The following is an 18,132-nucleotide window of genomic DNA, read 5'->3' on the forward strand; positions in this document are numbered from 1 at the left end:
CCCCAACACTCTGGGAAGCTGAGTTCAAGACCAGCCTGGCCAACATGGTGAAACCCCATCTCTACAAAAAAAAAAAAAAAAAACTAGCTGGGCTTGGTGGCGGATGCCTGTAATCCTAGCTACTTGAGAGGCCGAGGTGGGAGGACTGCTTGAACCCAGGAGGCAGAGGTTGCAGAGATCGTGCCACTGCACACTCCAGCCTGGACGACAAAGGGAGACTCTGTCTAAAAAAACAAACAAAAACAAACAAAAAAACAAATACACAAAAATGATGGCTTTTGAGCGTCAGCTTCAGTGAGATATAGAAAATCACTACAGGGGCCAGGCGCGGTGGCTCATCCCTGTAATCCCAGCACTTTGGGAGGCTGAGGCGGGCAGATCACAAGGTCAGAAGATCGACACCAACCTGGCTAACACGGTGAAACCCCGTCTCTACTAAAAATACAAACAAAACAAAACAAAAAAATTAGTTCTGTGTGGTGGCAGATGCCGGTAGTCCCAGATACTCAGGAGGCTGAGGCAGAATGGTGTGAACCCGGGGGCGGAGCTTGCAGTGAGATCACGCCACTGCACTCCAGTCTGGGTGACAGACCAACACTCCAGTCTCAAAAAAAAAAAAAAAAAAAAAGGACAATCACCACAGAGAAAGTATTTCCATTTTTGCACCAAAGGGAAGCAAGCTAACAGAATTTACATTTCTCATATACCCAAACACAAAAACTAAACCCCTTTCGAGCACTCCGTACCTGGTGCTAGTCTGAGCATTTCGTATTAAATCATTTAATCCTCTGACGGATATTACTATTATTGCCTCCTGATACAGTTAAGGAGACTGGGGCAGAGAAACAACTCACCGAGAGGGCTGGAAATGGAAAGACTGCCCTCTTATCTACACACACTGCCTCCCAACAACCTTATATTCTCGTTGTTAAAGAAACCTGAGCCTGAACAGTTAAGTCTAAATTTAATCTCAAACATCACACCAAAGCCTATCATTCTTTCATGATACATCAATGCTGATAAAATTTCTAGTACAGAACAGTATCACGGAATAGCAGGGAGCCTCCTGGAACACAGGAGCACTGCACTCTGCTTAATCAAGGCTCTAAATTCAAACCCCAACATCAACCAAACCCTCCCCTCCTAAATGGGGCTACTGCACCACAGCGCATCAACCAATGTGTGGCAAGCACAGGCAATGGATGCTATGAAGCTTGGACTTGGATCTGCCAGGAAATACTAGCATCCAATCAGAGGATGACAGGGTTGTTACCAGCTACTCCCATCGAAGCTTTAAGTGGCTTGAGGTCCAAGGACTTGAATATGGCCAGGATCCTTTCACAGAACACACAACAGAATTGTACATTTCACTGAAAACTTTTTATTGGTCTTTTGGATAGAAACGGGAATTTATTTGCCAGGAAGGATGATCCCATCATACTGAAAGAGAAGAGATTTGATTTTTCAGAACAGGAGGCAACAGTAGAGATTGCAGCAATGGCTAACTTTTGAGAATTCAAATCTGACTGATACATGAACTTGGGCTCTGAATCCCATCCTTTTCTGGACTAAGTAGGAAGCTGGCTGGTTTTTACACTGCGCTGAACTGCACTATCATCTGAGAAAGGGGGCTCCTGTTAAAGCCATATTCCTCCCCTTCCAGCTACCCCCATTCATGGTGGTGGGGAGGCCTAGTTCTGGATATTCTTTTAAACCATCATCCCTGGAAGCCCCTGATGTATCAAGGTGCCCAATATTCTAATTTTAAAGAAGGTACCCAGCAAATAGTCCTATATTTTGCATCCCCAAATCCCAACTCCATTCACCAACACCACATTCCACCACTTCACTTGAGATAAATCAGCTTTACCTTCTGCTGGAACCAGCGCATGGCCTCCTCTTTGCTGATTCTGTGTTTGGCCCCAATGCAGCCTGTCCTGCGCTTCTTGTCTGCGATGCTGAAACCTGGCCTACCCAGCACCTGTCCCAGGAATAACCAACAGTCACCTAGCCAGCTCAGAGTCAAGAGCAGATGGACAAGACTCAACATTACAGACAGATCTTCAAGAGTCACTTGGCAGCCCAGTGGATTCTGGAGCAAGACCCCTGATCTCAGTGTCTGACAAAGCTGCCACCAGCATCTCACACAACACACAGCCATACTATAGGTTTGCTATGGAGGCAGGAACTTTCAGCACCTCCCCCCCAACCCAGCCTATCTTCCAGTGGTGCTGAGGATCCTCCATTCCTGCTCCCCAATCTCCAGAACATTTTTTTTTTAAAAAATAACATTTAAAAATCTATAGCCACACCAGCAGTGTAGAAAACATAAAACTCTGAGAAGCACAAATATATATCTATATTTTCTTCCTTCTGCTTCAGCTCAAAAGTGCTTCCCAAAGGTGTGCTGTTCCTCCAACATCCTGTTAATATCCTATTCTTATTACTTGTCTGTCTGATGAGGGTGTCACCATCTTTCAGGTTCCACGCTAGTCAGGACTTCTGATTTAGGCTATTCAGTTTTTATTGTTGGACCAAAACACAGCAGTAACACAAAAAGTCATTTCTATGTTAAAACCCCCTTCCTGATCAAACCACTGCATCACCCAAAGCTGTTTCTATAGGAAGAATCAGGGGAAGAAGAGCCTCAGTGCAGCCAACCCACAGACCAAATGTGGCACCAATACTGCCTCTCTCCAAAGTTTCAAATCACTGGCTGGAGGGAACAGTTTCCTTCATCCACCTTTAAGCCATGTGGGTGCTTTACAGATCCTCGACTGCAAGCTCTCCAACAGCAGGGATCTTGTCCATCTTGCTCAGTGCTGCACCCCTACACTTGCCACAAATGAGGCACATATTCCCAACGGGGAGGAGAGCACAAAGGCAGACAATATTCAAAGCTGCAACTCAACATGTGAACACCAACATACCACATATGAAATAAAATAAAGATTCCCCTCTCCTCACAGACCAGGAGCGGGAAAAGATGAAATATTCATACCACATAGAAGTCCAGGCCGTAGATACCAATGCTTGGGTCATACTTGATGCCCAGATCGATGTGTTCCTGGATCCCAAAACCAAAGTTTCCAGTATCTGAAAAGTTGTTTTTTCTTAACTCATACTCCCGCACCTGTGGAGAAAAATGCAGCAATAACATTCCTCGTCATCAACTCCCTCCCACCCCCAAATAACTATTAATAGCTCAGTCTGCAACATGCACCCCAGAGCAAAAACAGAAGTCAATAGGCCGGGCGCGGTGGCTCAAGCCTGTAATCCCAGCACTTTGGGAGGCCGAGACGGGCGGATCACGAGGTCAGGAGATCGAGACCATCCTGGCTAACATGGTGAAACCCCGTCTCTACTAAAAAAAATACAAAAAACTAGCCGGGCGAGGTGGCGGGTGCCTGTAGTCCCAGCAGCTCGGGAGGCTGAGGCAGGAGAATGGCGTAAACCCAGGAGGCAGAGTTTGCTGTGAGCTGAGATCCGGCCACTGCACTCCAGCCTGGGCGACAGAGCGAGACTCCGTCTCAAAAAAAAAAAAAAACAAAAAACAAAACAGAAGTCAATAAAACTTGGCTAGGAACACAATCTGACTTCCTCACTACACCCCAACTACCCAAAATGACATCTTCCCAGCTTCCAAAGAGCAGAGAAAAACCCAGAGAAAGCAGAGGAATGAAATGACTCCCAAGCATCCTTTTGTTTGGACAAGAGTTTCACTCTGTGGCCTAGGCTGGAGTGCAGTGGCACGATCTCAGCTCACTGCAACCTCTACCTCCCGGGTTCAAGCAATTTTCATGCCTCAGCCTCCCGAGCAGCTGGGACTATAGGCACCCGCCACCAAGTCTGGCTAATTTTTATATTTTTACTAGAGATGGTGTTTCACCATATTGGCCAGGATGGTCTCAAACTCCTGGTCACAAATGATCTATCCTCCTTGGCCTCCCAAAGTGCTGGGATTACAGGCGTGAGCCACTGTGCTCGGCCTCAAGCATCTCTTAAACCACTAATAGTTTAACCCTGCTGATTGTAAAAAAGCCTTTTAGAAACTTAAATAAATGTCAAGGCACCAAAGAACAGAACATTAAATGTAACTTATCTACTTGTGTTATTAAGGGGGTGCTCATTGATATCACTCCATTACGGGATTAGCCTCACCTTTAGACCCTTCTCCAAGATTTCTTCTGCCTTGGCCCCTCGAACTGTGCAGTGGACAGCAATCTTTTCATTTCTCCGAATGCCAAAGGATCTGACAGTGTATCTAGCTGCAGAAAGCGGGTAACAAGGAGTCAGACGCCATCATACCCCCATTACACTCACCTCCTTCCCAGAACACCATCTCCATGACTTAAAGAGACCTTAAGTATTCATCCACACTCTAAGTTGTGGTGTTTTAATTAGTGTCGCCTACATCTATTAATAAGATTTCATCCATAGCACAGATTTTCCCATTTCCAGACATCCAGCCATCCTTCAGCAGTTAAGAACAGTCATAATGCCAAAGTTCCAAGAAGGGCAAGTTCACAACCAGAATAAGCCAAAGAGGTCACTAGTAAGATTATCATGTTCCAAAGAAAATAAAGCATTATTGACAATAATCTAGTACTTGCTAAAACCTTATTATACTGTTATCCACATTTTATACGTGAAGTTTTGAGAGATTTATTAACTTGCACAACTGGTAATAAAAATAAGGAGCGGAATCCAAAGACTTGCCACATTTCACCATCCTAAAGCAACAGCACATATACAACTCATTTTATCTTCCACAATTATCAAGTATTACACCCTCTTCATGCAAATAAAAAAGCAGAGTCCAGAGAGCCCAGAGTCAGACCAGCAAGTGGTGAAGCCATCACTCAAACCCAGGCAATCTGTATACAACTTTTGAGATAGGGTCAACCAGGCTGTAGTGCAGTAGCACAATCATACGCTGCTAAAGCCTCTCATGCTCCTGTACAGCCCTGTTCTTAACGCAGCCTATATAACCCTAACTGCTAATCAGATCTAATGATCTTTACTTCGTTCCTGATATTTCCACTCTATCTCATATCCTAGGTACTTGGGAAAATCTTTACTTGGGCTAGCCTTAGCTTAAGATCTGCTCATATAAAATCTAGTGTTCCAATCCCACATGCAATCTTGAAAACAAAGACACTTTTTGGTCGGCTCATGAATTTAACGCTTTAAGTGATGCCGACTGTCACTTTCTAAACAGACTCGACAGCAGGTAAATTAAACAACCAGGCGACCCAAGTGGGTAGCCCTGTCATTTGTCACTACTCACCTTTGGAAAACACAGGGGTCTGCCCTGTGAGCTGCTCCAAAACCTTGGCAGCTCGGGTCAGTCTGTCTCCACTCTCCCCAACACAGATGTTGAGACAGAGCTTGCGGATGCGAAGTTCCCGCATGGGGTTCTCCTTTTCACCTTGATCCTGCTGCAATGGGGAAGAGCAGCAGTCAATACACTCACAGCTGAGAGCCCTGAGTTTTTACTACTTTCTATCTGCACAGCATTTTTATTTCTGCTCATCCCAAATCGTAACGAAGAAGGTATCACCGTGTTTGGGAGGCATCAAGGAACGAAGTCAGCTCGGGACCTATTCTTCCTCCACGAACGGAACAGGTGAAGAGAAAACTCAGGACAGGTATTGAGTGTTAAAGGTTACGGACACCGAGATCGAACCCTAAGAGGCTCAGGATAACAAAGAGCGCCCCCACTGTAAGGGAAACTAAGGGGAGTAAGCGACGGAATAGAACTTAACTGCTGAGTTAACAGGAAACACGTGGTTATACGACGTTCAGCATCCCACTCGGAAGCTGTCTAAAGGCTGGCACCTTCCCTAAGCCGAGCAACCGGCTAAGGTTTCCTAGCACTCAGCAAGTCTCAAGTCCCCGGAACCAGGAAAAGGCGCAGACCCTTGCATCAGAACCCTCCATTCACCCCATCTGCCCTAGCTGCAGCCTCCTGACAGTGCTTCTGAGCTCTCCCGGCAACTGCCCGGAGCCGCTCCTAAAATGATGGCAGGGAAAGTGACAGAATTCAACCCTGCGTCCTTGGCTCGAACGGCTCTGCCAGTTTTGGGCCGGCAAGCATTGAGGGGTCCATACTCCTCGGGCTGCGGGCGAGGTAGCCCCCGCAAGCTCGGCCTGCCATGGATGGCGACGGATAAAGAAAAGCAAATCCAGGTCCCAGCTACTCACCGCCATGATGGAGTGCAGGAAGAGAAAACGGAGCTTCCGGCCCAGGGCCTTATGGGCCAGGAGGCGGGCTTTTTTCCCCAGGCTAACCACAGAGATCAAGAAGAGGAAGAGAGGCGCATTTGGCTGCGCAGTGCAGCGTCGGCTTCCCCCTTGTGGGTAGGGCTAGCAACTGCAAGCAACGCTGGCTGAAGACCGGGATTTGGATTTTCCAAAAATAGTTTTTGAAAGCTCCCAGAATCACCACGACCTTGAGTTTCCGGACCTTGAAGACGTTCTCTCCTCCCAGTGTCAGGTGCTGGTGGTGCTTGTGTGATGAGACCGCCAAAACTACATTAAATCAATCATGCAAATTATGACGCAAATTTATTCTGTAGCTGGGATTATAGGCGCGCACCACCATATCTGTCTAATTTTTTTGTACTTTTAGTAGAGATGGGGTTTCACCATGTTGGTCGGGCTGGTCTCGAACTCCTGACCTCAAATGATCCACCTGCCTTGGCCTCCTAAAGTGCTGGGATTACAGGAGTGAGCCACCACGCCGGGCACAAATAGAATTTATACAAACGGAATGGTGTGGTAGCTCAAGAGTCCCGAGCTTGAAGACAGGCAGATGTGGTCCTGTCTCGATCAGTTAGTAGCTATGTGACCTTGGGCAAGTTACTACAGGGTGAGTATTCCTAACCTGAAAAGCCTGGGACCAGATGGTTTTTGGATTTGGGATTTTTCCGGATTTTGGAATATTTGCATAAACATAATGAGATATCTTGGAGATGGGACCCAAGTCTGAACATGAAATTAACTTATGTTCCATATACACCTTATACACATAGTGTGAAGGTAATTTTATACAATATTCTAAGTAAGTTTGTTCATGAAACAAAGTTTGTATACATTGAACCATCAGAAACCAAAGGTGTCACTATCTCAGCCACCCTTGTGGACAGTCTCTGGTTGGTTGGCCTAACCATTGTTCCAGACTGTAAATGTATATGCTACTGATAAGCAATACTTTCTTATGCTTATTCACATATGAGTACTTCACGGCAAAATATATGCTATGCCATTAATACCGTGAAAAAGTAATGTGTTCAGGGCAACTAAGCAGTAGAGGAGCATCACCGGAAAACCTGGATCAGCTGTGAAACAACAGCGACCACCGCTCCCCCGCCCCACCCCCCACCAGGCCAGCCGCTGTGGCTCACACCTGTAATCCCAGCGCTATGGGAAGCCGGAGCGGGTGGATCACTTAAGGTCAGGAGTTCGAGACCAGCCTGGCCAACAGGGTGAAATCCCGTTTCTACTGAAAATACAAAAATTAACCGGGCCTGGTGGTGCATGCCTGTAATCCCAGCTACTTGGGAGGCTGAGGCAGAAGAATCGCTTGAACCCGGGAGAGGAAGCTTGCAGTGAGCCAAGATCACCCCACTACACTCCAGCCTCGATGACAGAGCGAGACCCTGTCTCAAAACAAATAGACAAACAAAAACCAGCTACCACAAATGGCAGGCTTTCAGTCTCCACCTATGATGCAGTGTTTTGATTAAAAGATTACTGGACACTGTAATTTTTTTTAAGGTGAGAAGAAACATCAGAAGCAGTTGCGGGACTAGGAAGTGGGTCCCCTAGGGAAAAGGAGGTGTTCTCCTGGATGGCTTTTTAAAATGTTTCCTTCAGAGTCATCTGCGTTTGTTTTCTTATTTATTTATTTATTTATTTATTTTGAGGCACGGTCTTGCTCTGTTGTCCAGGCTAGAGTGCAGTAGTGTGATCTTGGCTCACGGCAGCCACGACCTCCTGGGCTCATATGGTCCTCCCACCTCAGCCTCCCACGTGGCTGGGACCACAGGTGCACACTGCCATGCCAGGCTAATTTAAAAAAATTTTTTAAGAGATGGGGTCTTGCCGTGTTGCCTGGCCCACAAATCTTTAAAGATGTAACATCATGTCTCGTCTTAAATTTCTGCAACCAGCCAGGTGCAGTGGCTCATACCTGTAATCCCAACAGTTTGGGAGGCCAACGTGGGAGGGTGCTTGAGCCTAGGAGCTTACGACCAGCCTGGGCAACATGGCAAGACCCTGTCTCTACAAAAAACTTATTAGCCTGGCATAATGGTGTATGTGTGTGTGTTCCCAGCTACTTGGGAGGCTGAGGTGGGAGGATCGCTTGAGCCTAGGAGGCTGAGTCTGCAGTCAGCCATATTTATGTCACTGCACTCCAGCCTGGGTGACAGAGTGAGACCCTGTCCTCACACCCCAAAAAATTCTGCGACCAGCCTGTTGAATATTCAGTTTCCTTAAATTTTCTGTTCATTGTGATAGATCTTGCTTGTTTCACCTTCAGTATACCATTAAGTGGCACATGCTGGATGGATCCATCAGTGCAATGCTGATGGATCTACTCTTTCTTTTTTTTCTTTTTGTTTTTGAAATGATGTCTTGTTCTGTCACCCAGGCTGGAGTGCAGTGGCGTGATCTCAAGTCACTGCAACCTCCACCTCCCAGGTTCAAGAAATTCTCCTGCCTCAGCCTCCTGAGTTGCTGGGATTACAGGCACCTGCTACCATGCCCGGCTAATTTTTGTAGTTTTAGTAGAGACGGGGTTTCACCACATTGGCCAGGCTGGTCTTGAACACCTGACCTCAAGTGATCCCCCTACCTCAGCCTCCCAAAGTGCTGGGACTGTAGGTGTGAGCCATCGTGCTCAGCCAGATGGATCTGATCTTTCAATACACGATCAAAATCTTCATTTTTTTTGCTTTATGCATTGTTTTTCTCTTTCTCATTAACTTCTGTTCATCATTTTCAGCATATAGGATTTCACCAGTTTATCCTTCTGTTTCTCTTTTTTTTTTTTTTTTGAGAAAAAGTCTCACTCTTGTTGCCCAGGCTGGAGTGCAGTGGCGCAATCTTGGCTCACTGCAACCTTTGCCTCCCAGGTTCAAGCAATTCTCTTGCTTCAGCCTCCTTAGTAGCTGGGATTACAGTCGCCTGCCACCCCACCCGGCTAATTTTTTTGTACCTTTTTTTTTTTTTTTTTTTGAGACATAGTCTCCCTCTATTGCCCAGGCTGGAGTGCAGTGGCACAATCTCGGCTCACTGCAACCTCTGCCTCCCGGGTTCAAGAGATTCTCCTGCCTCAGCCTCTGGAGTAGCTGGGACTACAGGTGTGCGCCACCACGCCCAGCTAGTTTTTTTGTGCTTTTAGTAGAGACAGGGTTTCACCATGTGGGCCAGGCTGGTCTCGAACTCCTGATCTCAGGTGATCTGCCCACCTCTGCCTCCCAAAGTGCTGAGATTACAGACGTGAGCGTCCGCGCCCGGCCATCCTTCTGTTTCTTTAGGTCATCTATGGTGTTTATGCTAACACCATACTCTTCTGTAGGATATTTCACACCTACATTTCTGTCCCGTTCCTCCAGCAACTTGACTTTCTGTGTTGTAAACATAACTACTTCCTCTTTTTCTTTTTTCTTTTTTTCTGAGATGGAGTCTTGCTCTGTTGCCCAGGCTGGAGTGCAGTGGTGCCATATAGGCTCACTGCAACCTCTGTCTCCCAGGTTCAAGTGATTCTCCTGCCTCAACCTCCCAAGTAGCTGATTACAGGCACCTGCCACTACACCCAACTAATTTTTCTATTTTTGGTAGAGACAGGGTTTCACCATATTGGCCAGGCTGGTCTCGAACTCCTGACCTCAAGTGATCCACCCACCTCGGCCTCCCAAAGTATTAAGATTGCAGACATGAGCCACCTTGCCTGTCCTGCTTCCTCTCTTCCTTATCACTGTTACTCATAGGCATATCTGCAGGCCTTTGTTTACACTTTTAACAATATATTTACACCACAGAACAGAAAAATAATAATGAAAAAACCACAGTGAGTGATGTGCATAGACCTCTGCCCTATTTAAGGTATGCATGGAACCTGCAGTTGGCATGTCTGGCCTGCACATGTACCATCATGTTACCTCTTTTTTGTGTGTGTTTTTGAGATGGAATATTTTTCTGTCGCCCAGGCTGAAGTGCAGTGGTGCGATCTCAGCTCACTGCCACCTCCGCCTCCCAGGTTCAAGCGATTCTCCTGCCTCACCCTCCAAAGTAGCTAGGATTACAGGCACACGCCACCACACATGGCTAATTTTGTATTTTTAGTAGAAACAGGGTTCCACCATGTTGGCCAGGCTGGTCTCGAACTCCTGACCTCAGGTGATCCATCCGCCTCAGCCTCCCAAAGTGCTGGGATTACAGGCGTGAGCCACCATGCTCAGCCTTGTGTTACCTCTTGTGGACATGCTTTCGTGGGGGAATCTGAGCCGGAGTGGAAAAGAGATATCACAGCTGAAGGGGGCTGGGAACATCTTTTTTCCTTCAGGAATGCTGAATAAACTGTGTGCTGTGTACCTGCATTTTGACTGCCACCTGTCACATGAGGTCAAGTGTGAAATTTTCCATTGTGGCTTCATGTCAGTGCTCAAAGTGTTTCAGAGTTTAGAGCATACCAGATTTGGGGTTTTCAGATTATGGGTGCTCAGTCTGTAATTAGAATCCTATCAGCCTCAGTTTTCCTCATCTGTAAAATGGGTACCTGTATCTCATAAGGTTGTTGTAAAAATTAAGATAATTATGTAAAGCACATGATAAGGCTGAAATAAATTGTGACTCTTGTTATTAATATAAAGCTGGTATATCCAAGCAACACCCTCCTCTAAAAAGTGTTAGGCATGGTATTGTAATCAAGAGAAGGTCATCCTGCAGGCATAAAGATGGCTTGCAGGTTAGCCTCTGATATACAAGGATTTCAACCCCGGACAGTAAGAGGGCCCCCTGGCTCGCACTGAATCCTCAGCATAGGAGACCAGGACCCACATTCCAGGCTATGGCTAGCTTTGGGTCAGCCAGTTCCTTTAATAGGAACGAATTGATGGAAAGAGGAGAACACAGCAGGTTTTGGTAGGGAAGGAACCAAGCCTCTTCCTTCTGCTGCTACAATTCCCTTCTCTCATCCCCATAAGCCATAGGCAAGATAGAAGCCCCAGCCTCCCGTGATTTCACCCAGAGGGACCAGAGGGCACTTCTGGGAAACTGGATTGATGGAGGAGGGTGAATGGAAAAGGTCCCTCCTTTGAAACTCCACCCTCAAGTACCCACTGGCCAACTCAGAGCTGGGGTTTTAGCCAGACTTCCAGGAGGGGCTGCTTCGAAACTTGGAATAAAAAAACAAACTGAATGGGTCAGGCACGGTGGCTCATGCCTGTAATCTCAGCATTTTGGGAGGCCGAGGTGGGTGGATCACTTGAGGTCAGGAGTTCGAGACCAGCCTGGCCAACATGGTGAAACCCTAGCTCTACTAAAAATACAAAAAATTAGCCAGGTGTGGTGGCTGGCACCTGTAGTCCCAGCTACTCGGGAGGCTGAGGCAGGAGAATCACTTGAACCGAGAGGTAGAAGTTGCAGTGAGCCGAGATTGTGCCATTGCACTCCAACCTGGGCAACAAGAGCAAAACTCTGCCTAAAAAAAAAAAAAAAGAAGAAGAAGAAAAAAAAAAAAAAAGAAAAGAAAAGAAACAACTGCATGTGACAAGTGGTCCTGGATTTTCTTTTGCTGTAAAGCATGTTATTGGGACAATTGGCGAAATCTAAATAAGGTCTGTAGATTTCAGAAATGTATCATGTTGATGCCCTCATTCTGATTACTGAATCTTGGTTATGTAAGAAAATGTTCTTGTGTTTAAATAAAAGCACATTCAGTATTTGGAGTAGACCCGCATCATATCTGCAGCTTACTCTCAAATGGTTCAGAATGAAACAAATTTAGAGGGGAAATAATAAAGCAAATGTAGCATGTAGAGGCTAAGGGAACTTCTTCTTGGATTTTGGATTTTAATCTGCCATATCGACTTCTGATTTTTTTTTTTTTTTTTAGAAACAGGTCTTGCTATGTTGTCCAGGTTGATCTTGAACTCCTGGACATCTTGGCCTCCCAAAGTGCTAGGATTCCAGGCATGAACCACTGTTCCTGACTTCTGATTAACCCCAGTTCCAGGAATGTCTCTAGGATTTCTACTTTATCTACTATTAAGAGCTGTAAATCCTGCGCTTTAGGTCAAACAACCTTGATGTTAGCATTGTAAACACTTAATATAAATCCTCTTCTTTTTTTTTTTTTCTTTTTGAGACGGAGTCTCGCTCTGTCACCCAGCCTGGAGTGCAGTGGCGCGATCTCAGCTCACTGCAAGCTCTGCCTCCCGGGTTCAAGAGATTCTCCTGCCTCAGCCTCCCAAGTAGCTGGGACTACAGGCACCCGCCACCTCGCCCAGCTAATTTTTTTGTGTTTTTAGTAGAGATGGGGTTTCACCATGTTAGCCAGGATGGTCTCGATCTCCTGACCTCGTGATCCGCCCGCCTTGGCCTCCCAAAGTGCTGAGATTACAGGCTTGAGCCACCGCGCCCGGCCATAAATCTTCTTCTTAAGCAAATTATAGGCTATGTCACACATCGCATTTTTGCCTTTCCTAGAGGGTTGACCTCAATTGTCCTACACATTTCCTCTGAAGCACATATACCCTTTCCCTATGGTATATGAGCCCTGGTCTTGGGGGTAATAGTTCAGGGACCCACTGTCTCATGGCTGCCTGAGACATGACTTCTCTTCTAAGTGTCTTACATGTTTCTTTCTGAGAAACTAAATTTGTCATCCTCTTTCTTCAGCCCATCAGCTCCCTTGGCCTTTGGGGGTAGGTTTGGATATACCTTCTCACTGCAGAACATGGTAAAGTTAAGTTTTAGGGACTCTGCTGGACATGGTGGCACACATCTAAAATCCCAGCCATGCAAGAGGCTAAGGGAGGAGGATCTTTTGAATCCAGGAGTTTGAGACGGCAATGAACTATGATCCAACCACTGCACCCCAGCTTGGGTGACAGAGCCAGACCATACCTGGCAACCCCCTCAATCAACCAATCAATAAAAGATTTGGGGAATCTGGGTGAAGGATATATGGGACTTCTTGCAACTTCTATGTAACTTAAAGGGAAACAGGTACCTGGGAAGATATAAAATTGAACTCATTCTCAAAAGGTCAATCCCCACCCCACCTCCACCTTTTCTTCAAACAAACTTCCCAGAATAACTCTTAATTGGCTCTAGTGCCCACAATGTGATAATGAGTGGATGATTAATAACTAATTTACTGTCCCCACCGGGCACCAGCTCACTTAACCTTCAACATCCCTGTGGAGGCAGATACTATTGCTTTCCCATTTTACAGATGAGCAGACAAACACAGAGAAGTTTAGTAACTTTTTTTTTTTTTTTTTTTTTTTTTTTTTTTTTTTTGAGATGGAGGAGTTTCCCTCTGTCACCCAGGCTGTAGTGGAATGGCGCGATCTCGGTTCACTGCAACCTCCACCTCCCAGGTTCAAGCAATTCTCCTGCCTCAGCCTCCCGAGTAGCTGGGATTACAGGTGCCCGCCACCACGCCTGGGTAATTTTTGTATTTTTGGTAGAGACAAGGTTTCGCCATGTTGGCCAGGCTGGTCTCAAAATCCTGGCCTCAGGTGATCCACCTGCCTTGGCCTCCCAAAGTGCTAGGATTACAGGCATGAGCCACCGTGTCCAGCCGTGTCCAGCTTTTTTTTTTTTTTTTTTGACAGAGTCTTGCTCCATCACCCAGGTTGAAGTGCAGTGGTGTGATCTCAGCTCACTGCAACCTCCACCTCCCAGGTTCAAGCAATTGTTGTGCCTCAGCCTCCTGAGTAGCTGGGACTACAGGCATGCGCCACTATGCCCAGCTAGTTTGTGTATTTTAGTAGAGATGGTGTTTCGCCATGTTGGCTAGGATTGTCTCAAACTCCTGACTTCAAGTGATCTGCCCTCCTCAGCCTCCCAAAGTGCTGGGATTACAGGCATAAGCCACTGCGCCAACCCTTTTTTTTTTTTTTTTTTTTTTGAGACAGGGTCTCACTCAGTTGCCCAGGCTGGAGTGCAGAGGCACAATCTCAGCTCACTGCAGCCTTGACCTCCTGGGCTCAAGTGATCCTACCACCTCAGCCTCTCAGGTAGCTGGGATCACAGGTATGCACCACCACACCTGGCTAATTTTTTTGTATTTTTTGTAGAGATGAGGTCTCACTGTACTGCCCAGGCTAGTCTCGAACTGCTGAGCTCAAGTGATCCACCCACCTCGGCCTCCCAAAGTGCTGGGATTATAGGCATGCACCATCACACCGGGTCTAGGAACTTTTAAGACAGTGATGAAGTCAGGCAGTCTAACACCAGCGGCCCATCCTATTTTAGAAGCTAATAGACCAGGCTAGGGCCCAGACCTTCCCCTCAGTTTCCCCTCCATGCATTTTCTTCTTTACAACCTCAGCTGTCTGGCTCTTGCATCTGGACTCCCAGTACCCCACCTGCCTCCTCGTTGCTTGAGACAGAGGTCAGTAGAGGCAGAGGCGAAAAGACCTGCTTTGCTTTATCCAGTGCCTCAAACTCATCAGCAGAAAGAAAACCATATTAGCAGGGTCAGGATTAAGATAGTTCAAACAGCCAGGCATGGTGGTTTACGCCTGTAATCCCAGCACTTTGGAAGGCCGAGATGGGCGGATGAGGTCAGGAGTTCAAGACCAGCCTGGCCAACAGGGTGAAACCCCTTCTCAATGAAAAATACTAAAATTAGCCAGGCGTGGTGGTGGGAGCCTGTAATCCCAGCTACTGAGGAGGCTGAGGCAGGAGAATTGCCTGAACCTGGGAAGCGGAGGTTGCAGTGAGCTGAGATCTCAACACTGCACTCCCACCTGGGAGAAGAGCAAGACTGTCTCAAAAAAGAAAAGACAGTTCAGGCAAGAGAACAAGTCCAAGGCTTCTCCTTGAGCCACTCTTCCCCGGGTGAGGCTCTACCACTCACTTCCTGGCTGCCTTGCTGGCTGCCTTGGTGACCCGGCTGCGAGTAGCTGCTTTTTTCTCCAATCTTGATGGCCCCAACAGCCACTATCTGCTTCATGTCACACATGAAGCAGAAATGACCTAGGACAGAGGACGTGGAGAAATAGGGGGAATGCTTTTCAGAGCAGGAGCTATGGGACACTTGCAAAGAGGTCAAGTAAGCCAAGAACGTGATAATTTGAGTTATATATATGAGCTCATGTTCATTCTCCCAGCAATTCACAGTACATTACTTGTACCCATTTTACAGGTGAGAAAAGTGAGGCAGAGAAGTTGAAGGTCACTTGGCTACAATGGTTAAAAACCTAGAAGTTGGCCAGGAGCAGTGGCTCACGCTTGTAATCCCAGCACTTTGGGAGGCTGAGGCGGGTGGGTCACCTGAAGTCAGGAGTTCGAGACCAGCCTAGCCAACACGGTGAAACCCTGCTTCTATTAAAAAAAAAAAAAAATTAGCTGGGCATGGTGATTGGCACCTGTAATCCCAGCTACTGGGGAGGCTGAGGCAGGAGAATCACTTGAACCCGGGAGGCGGAGGTTGCAGTGAGCTGCGATTGCACCATTGCACTCCAACCTGGGCGAAAGAGCAAGACTCTGTTTCAAAAATGAAAACAAAAATAAACTAGAAGTCTCACACCAGTCCTTATATTCTTAGCTGCCCAACTCTCCTGCTGCCATCAGCAATGATCACAGGGAAAGCTTTCCTTTTGGTGCACTGTCACCCTACCAAAGGAACGCTCCCAGCCTCCAAGCAACCAGCAATTCCCCCATGCCCATCACAACCCATGCGGTGGTTCTCACAGTCAACTGTCAACCTGGGGTTTGCTTCGCCTGAGGTTCTTTGTTTGTTTGTTTTTTGTTTTTTGTGGATGGAGTTTCACTCTTGTTGCCCAGGCTGGAGTGCAATGGCGCGATCTCAGCTTACTGCAACCTCCACCTCCTGGGTTCAAGCGATTGATTCTCCTGCCTCAGCCTCCCCAGTAGCTGGGATTACAGGCACCTGCCACCATGCCTGGCTAATTTTTGTATTTTTAGTAGAGACAGGTTTTTGTCATATTGGCCAGGTTGGTCTTGAACTCCTGACTTCAGGTGATCCACCCACCTCAGTCTCCCAAAGTGCTGGGATTACAGGCGTGAGCCACCGCGCCCAGCTCCTGAGGGTTCTTGAAGGCATCCCTGACTTCATGTTGTAGAAGGAAAGGCTTCGGCTCCTGGCTTTGTGTCTCATAATATTTTTGGTATGGATAGGAAGACCTAACCCAACATTGCAAGATTTATGTTGGCAGCCTCTTTAGCCCAGCTCTAAAAGGGCGAATGTAGATTCACCCTTCATCAGTGGTTATGATAATCTAGCAGGTTTGAAAGCCACCGTCCTAGACAGCAGGAAGGGAAAAACGTCCCTACCCATCTCTGCTCTACTCACCTTCTCTGGAACAGTGTTTCTCAAACACTGATGTGAATCCCATTTACCTGGGGGATCTTGTTAAAATGCAGATTTGAATTCAGCAGGTCTAGATGGAGAGTGAGATTCTTCTGTTTATCTTTCTTTTTCTTTTTTCTTTTTGAGACAGGGTCTTGCTCTGTCTCCAAGATTGGAGTTCAGTGGCGTGATCATAGCTCACTGCAGCCTCAAACTCCTGTGCCCAAGCCATTCCCCCCACCTCAGCATCCCCAAACACCACCATGCCCGGCCAATTTTTAAAATGTTTTATAGAGATGGGGGTCTCGCTATGTTGCTCAGGCTGGCCTCAAACTTCTGGCCTCAAACAATCCTCCTGCCTCAGCCTCCCAAAGCACTAGGATTACAGGTATGAGCCACTGCACGCAGCTAGATTCTGCCTTTTTTTTTTTTTTTTTGAGATCACGCCTGTAATCTCAGTACTTTGGGAGGCTGAGGCAGGTGGATCACCTTAGGTCAGCAGTTCAAGACCAGCCTGACCAACATGGCAAACCCCTTGTCTCTACTAAAAAAAAAAAAAAAAAAAAAAAAAAAAAAAAAAAAAAATTAGCCAGGCATGCGTGGTGGCACACACCTGTAATCCCAGCTACTCAGGAGGCTGAGGCAGGAGAATTGCTTAAACTTGGAGGGCAGAGGTTGCAGTGAGCTGAGATCGTGCCACTGCACACTCCGGAAAAAAAAAAGAAAAGGAAATGTACCCAGGATCTCTTAGCTATGGAAGATCAGGGCCAATATTTGAGCCTAGCTCCCCTGACTCTAAGACCAAGCGGTTTGTACCACATTAGAGCTGCCTCTAGGACCAGGGGGAAACTAAAATGCCAGCTCCCCAGGGCCAGGGGCTCTGATGCTTTCATTCACCAGTGACTAGAACAGTGCCTGGTACATGGTAGGTGCTCAATCATACTTGCTCAAAAAGAAAATAAATGAATGCATAGATGAACATGACATGGTCTGTAGTCTATTACCATATCATAACTGCTAGTTCAAGAAGTCTGACTTATGCTCCAGTAGAACCAGGAGGGAAGAGAGATGCTTCCTGCCCAGGGGCTCAGGGCAGCCTTCAGAAAGAGTGACCGATGGGTTGGGCCTTGGAGGATGAGATGCACTAGGTGGGGATATTAGGAGAGGTCATTCTTGGCAGAGGGAAGCATGTTAGTAATGACCTGGAGGTGCGGAGAAAAGATGAGTCTCCTGAGGCCTCCCTGCAACTTAGTAGGTGGAATCAAGGTTCAAACCCAGAAAACTCAACTCCAAAGCCCATGCTTGTAACCACTAACTACCTAGACTGCTTCCCATGCAGCAGATAGTGAGGGCTGACCCTGGGGCATTTCGGAGGAAGAACTGACAGAAGTGGGTGACAGAATGGATGACAGAGGGGAAGAAATTGAGAATGACTTCAGGTCACCAGTAAGTCACTCAATGAACAAGTAGTGAGCATCCACTCTGTGCCATGCCCTGGCGAGGAGTTAAAGTCAGCGTTGAGTGAGACCCACCCCTGCCTACCAGAACTCACCATGTGATAGGGGAGGTCG

At 46.9% G+C, this 18,132-nt stretch overlaps 1 protein-coding gene across 1 annotated transcript; it reads right to left on the reverse strand.

Moving 5' to 3' along the window:
• Positions 1-1,361: 1,361 nt before the first annotated feature.
• RPL11 (ribosomal protein L11) lies at positions 1,362-6,380 on the reverse strand. The gene is made up of 6 exons (XM_007980073.2): positions 6,208-6,380; positions 5,291-5,441; positions 4,162-4,268; positions 3,002-3,133; positions 1,871-1,981; positions 1,362-1,440 (listed from the first exon to the last, which is right to left on the reverse strand). Exons 1-6 carry the CDS (start codon positions 6,211-6,213, stop codon positions 1,411-1,413), a joined length of 537 nt encoding a protein of 178 aa, XP_007978264.1. The 5' UTR covers positions 6,214-6,380; the 3' UTR covers positions 1,362-1,410.
• Between the last annotated feature and the right edge of the window lie 11,752 nt (positions 6,381-18,132).

Source organism: Chlorocebus sabaeus, chromosome 20, assembly GCF_047675955.1.
Source record: "Chlorocebus sabaeus isolate Y175 chromosome 20, mChlSab1.0.hap1, whole genome shotgun sequence".
NCBI lineage: Eukaryota > Metazoa > Chordata > Mammalia > Primates > Cercopithecidae > Chlorocebus > Chlorocebus sabaeus.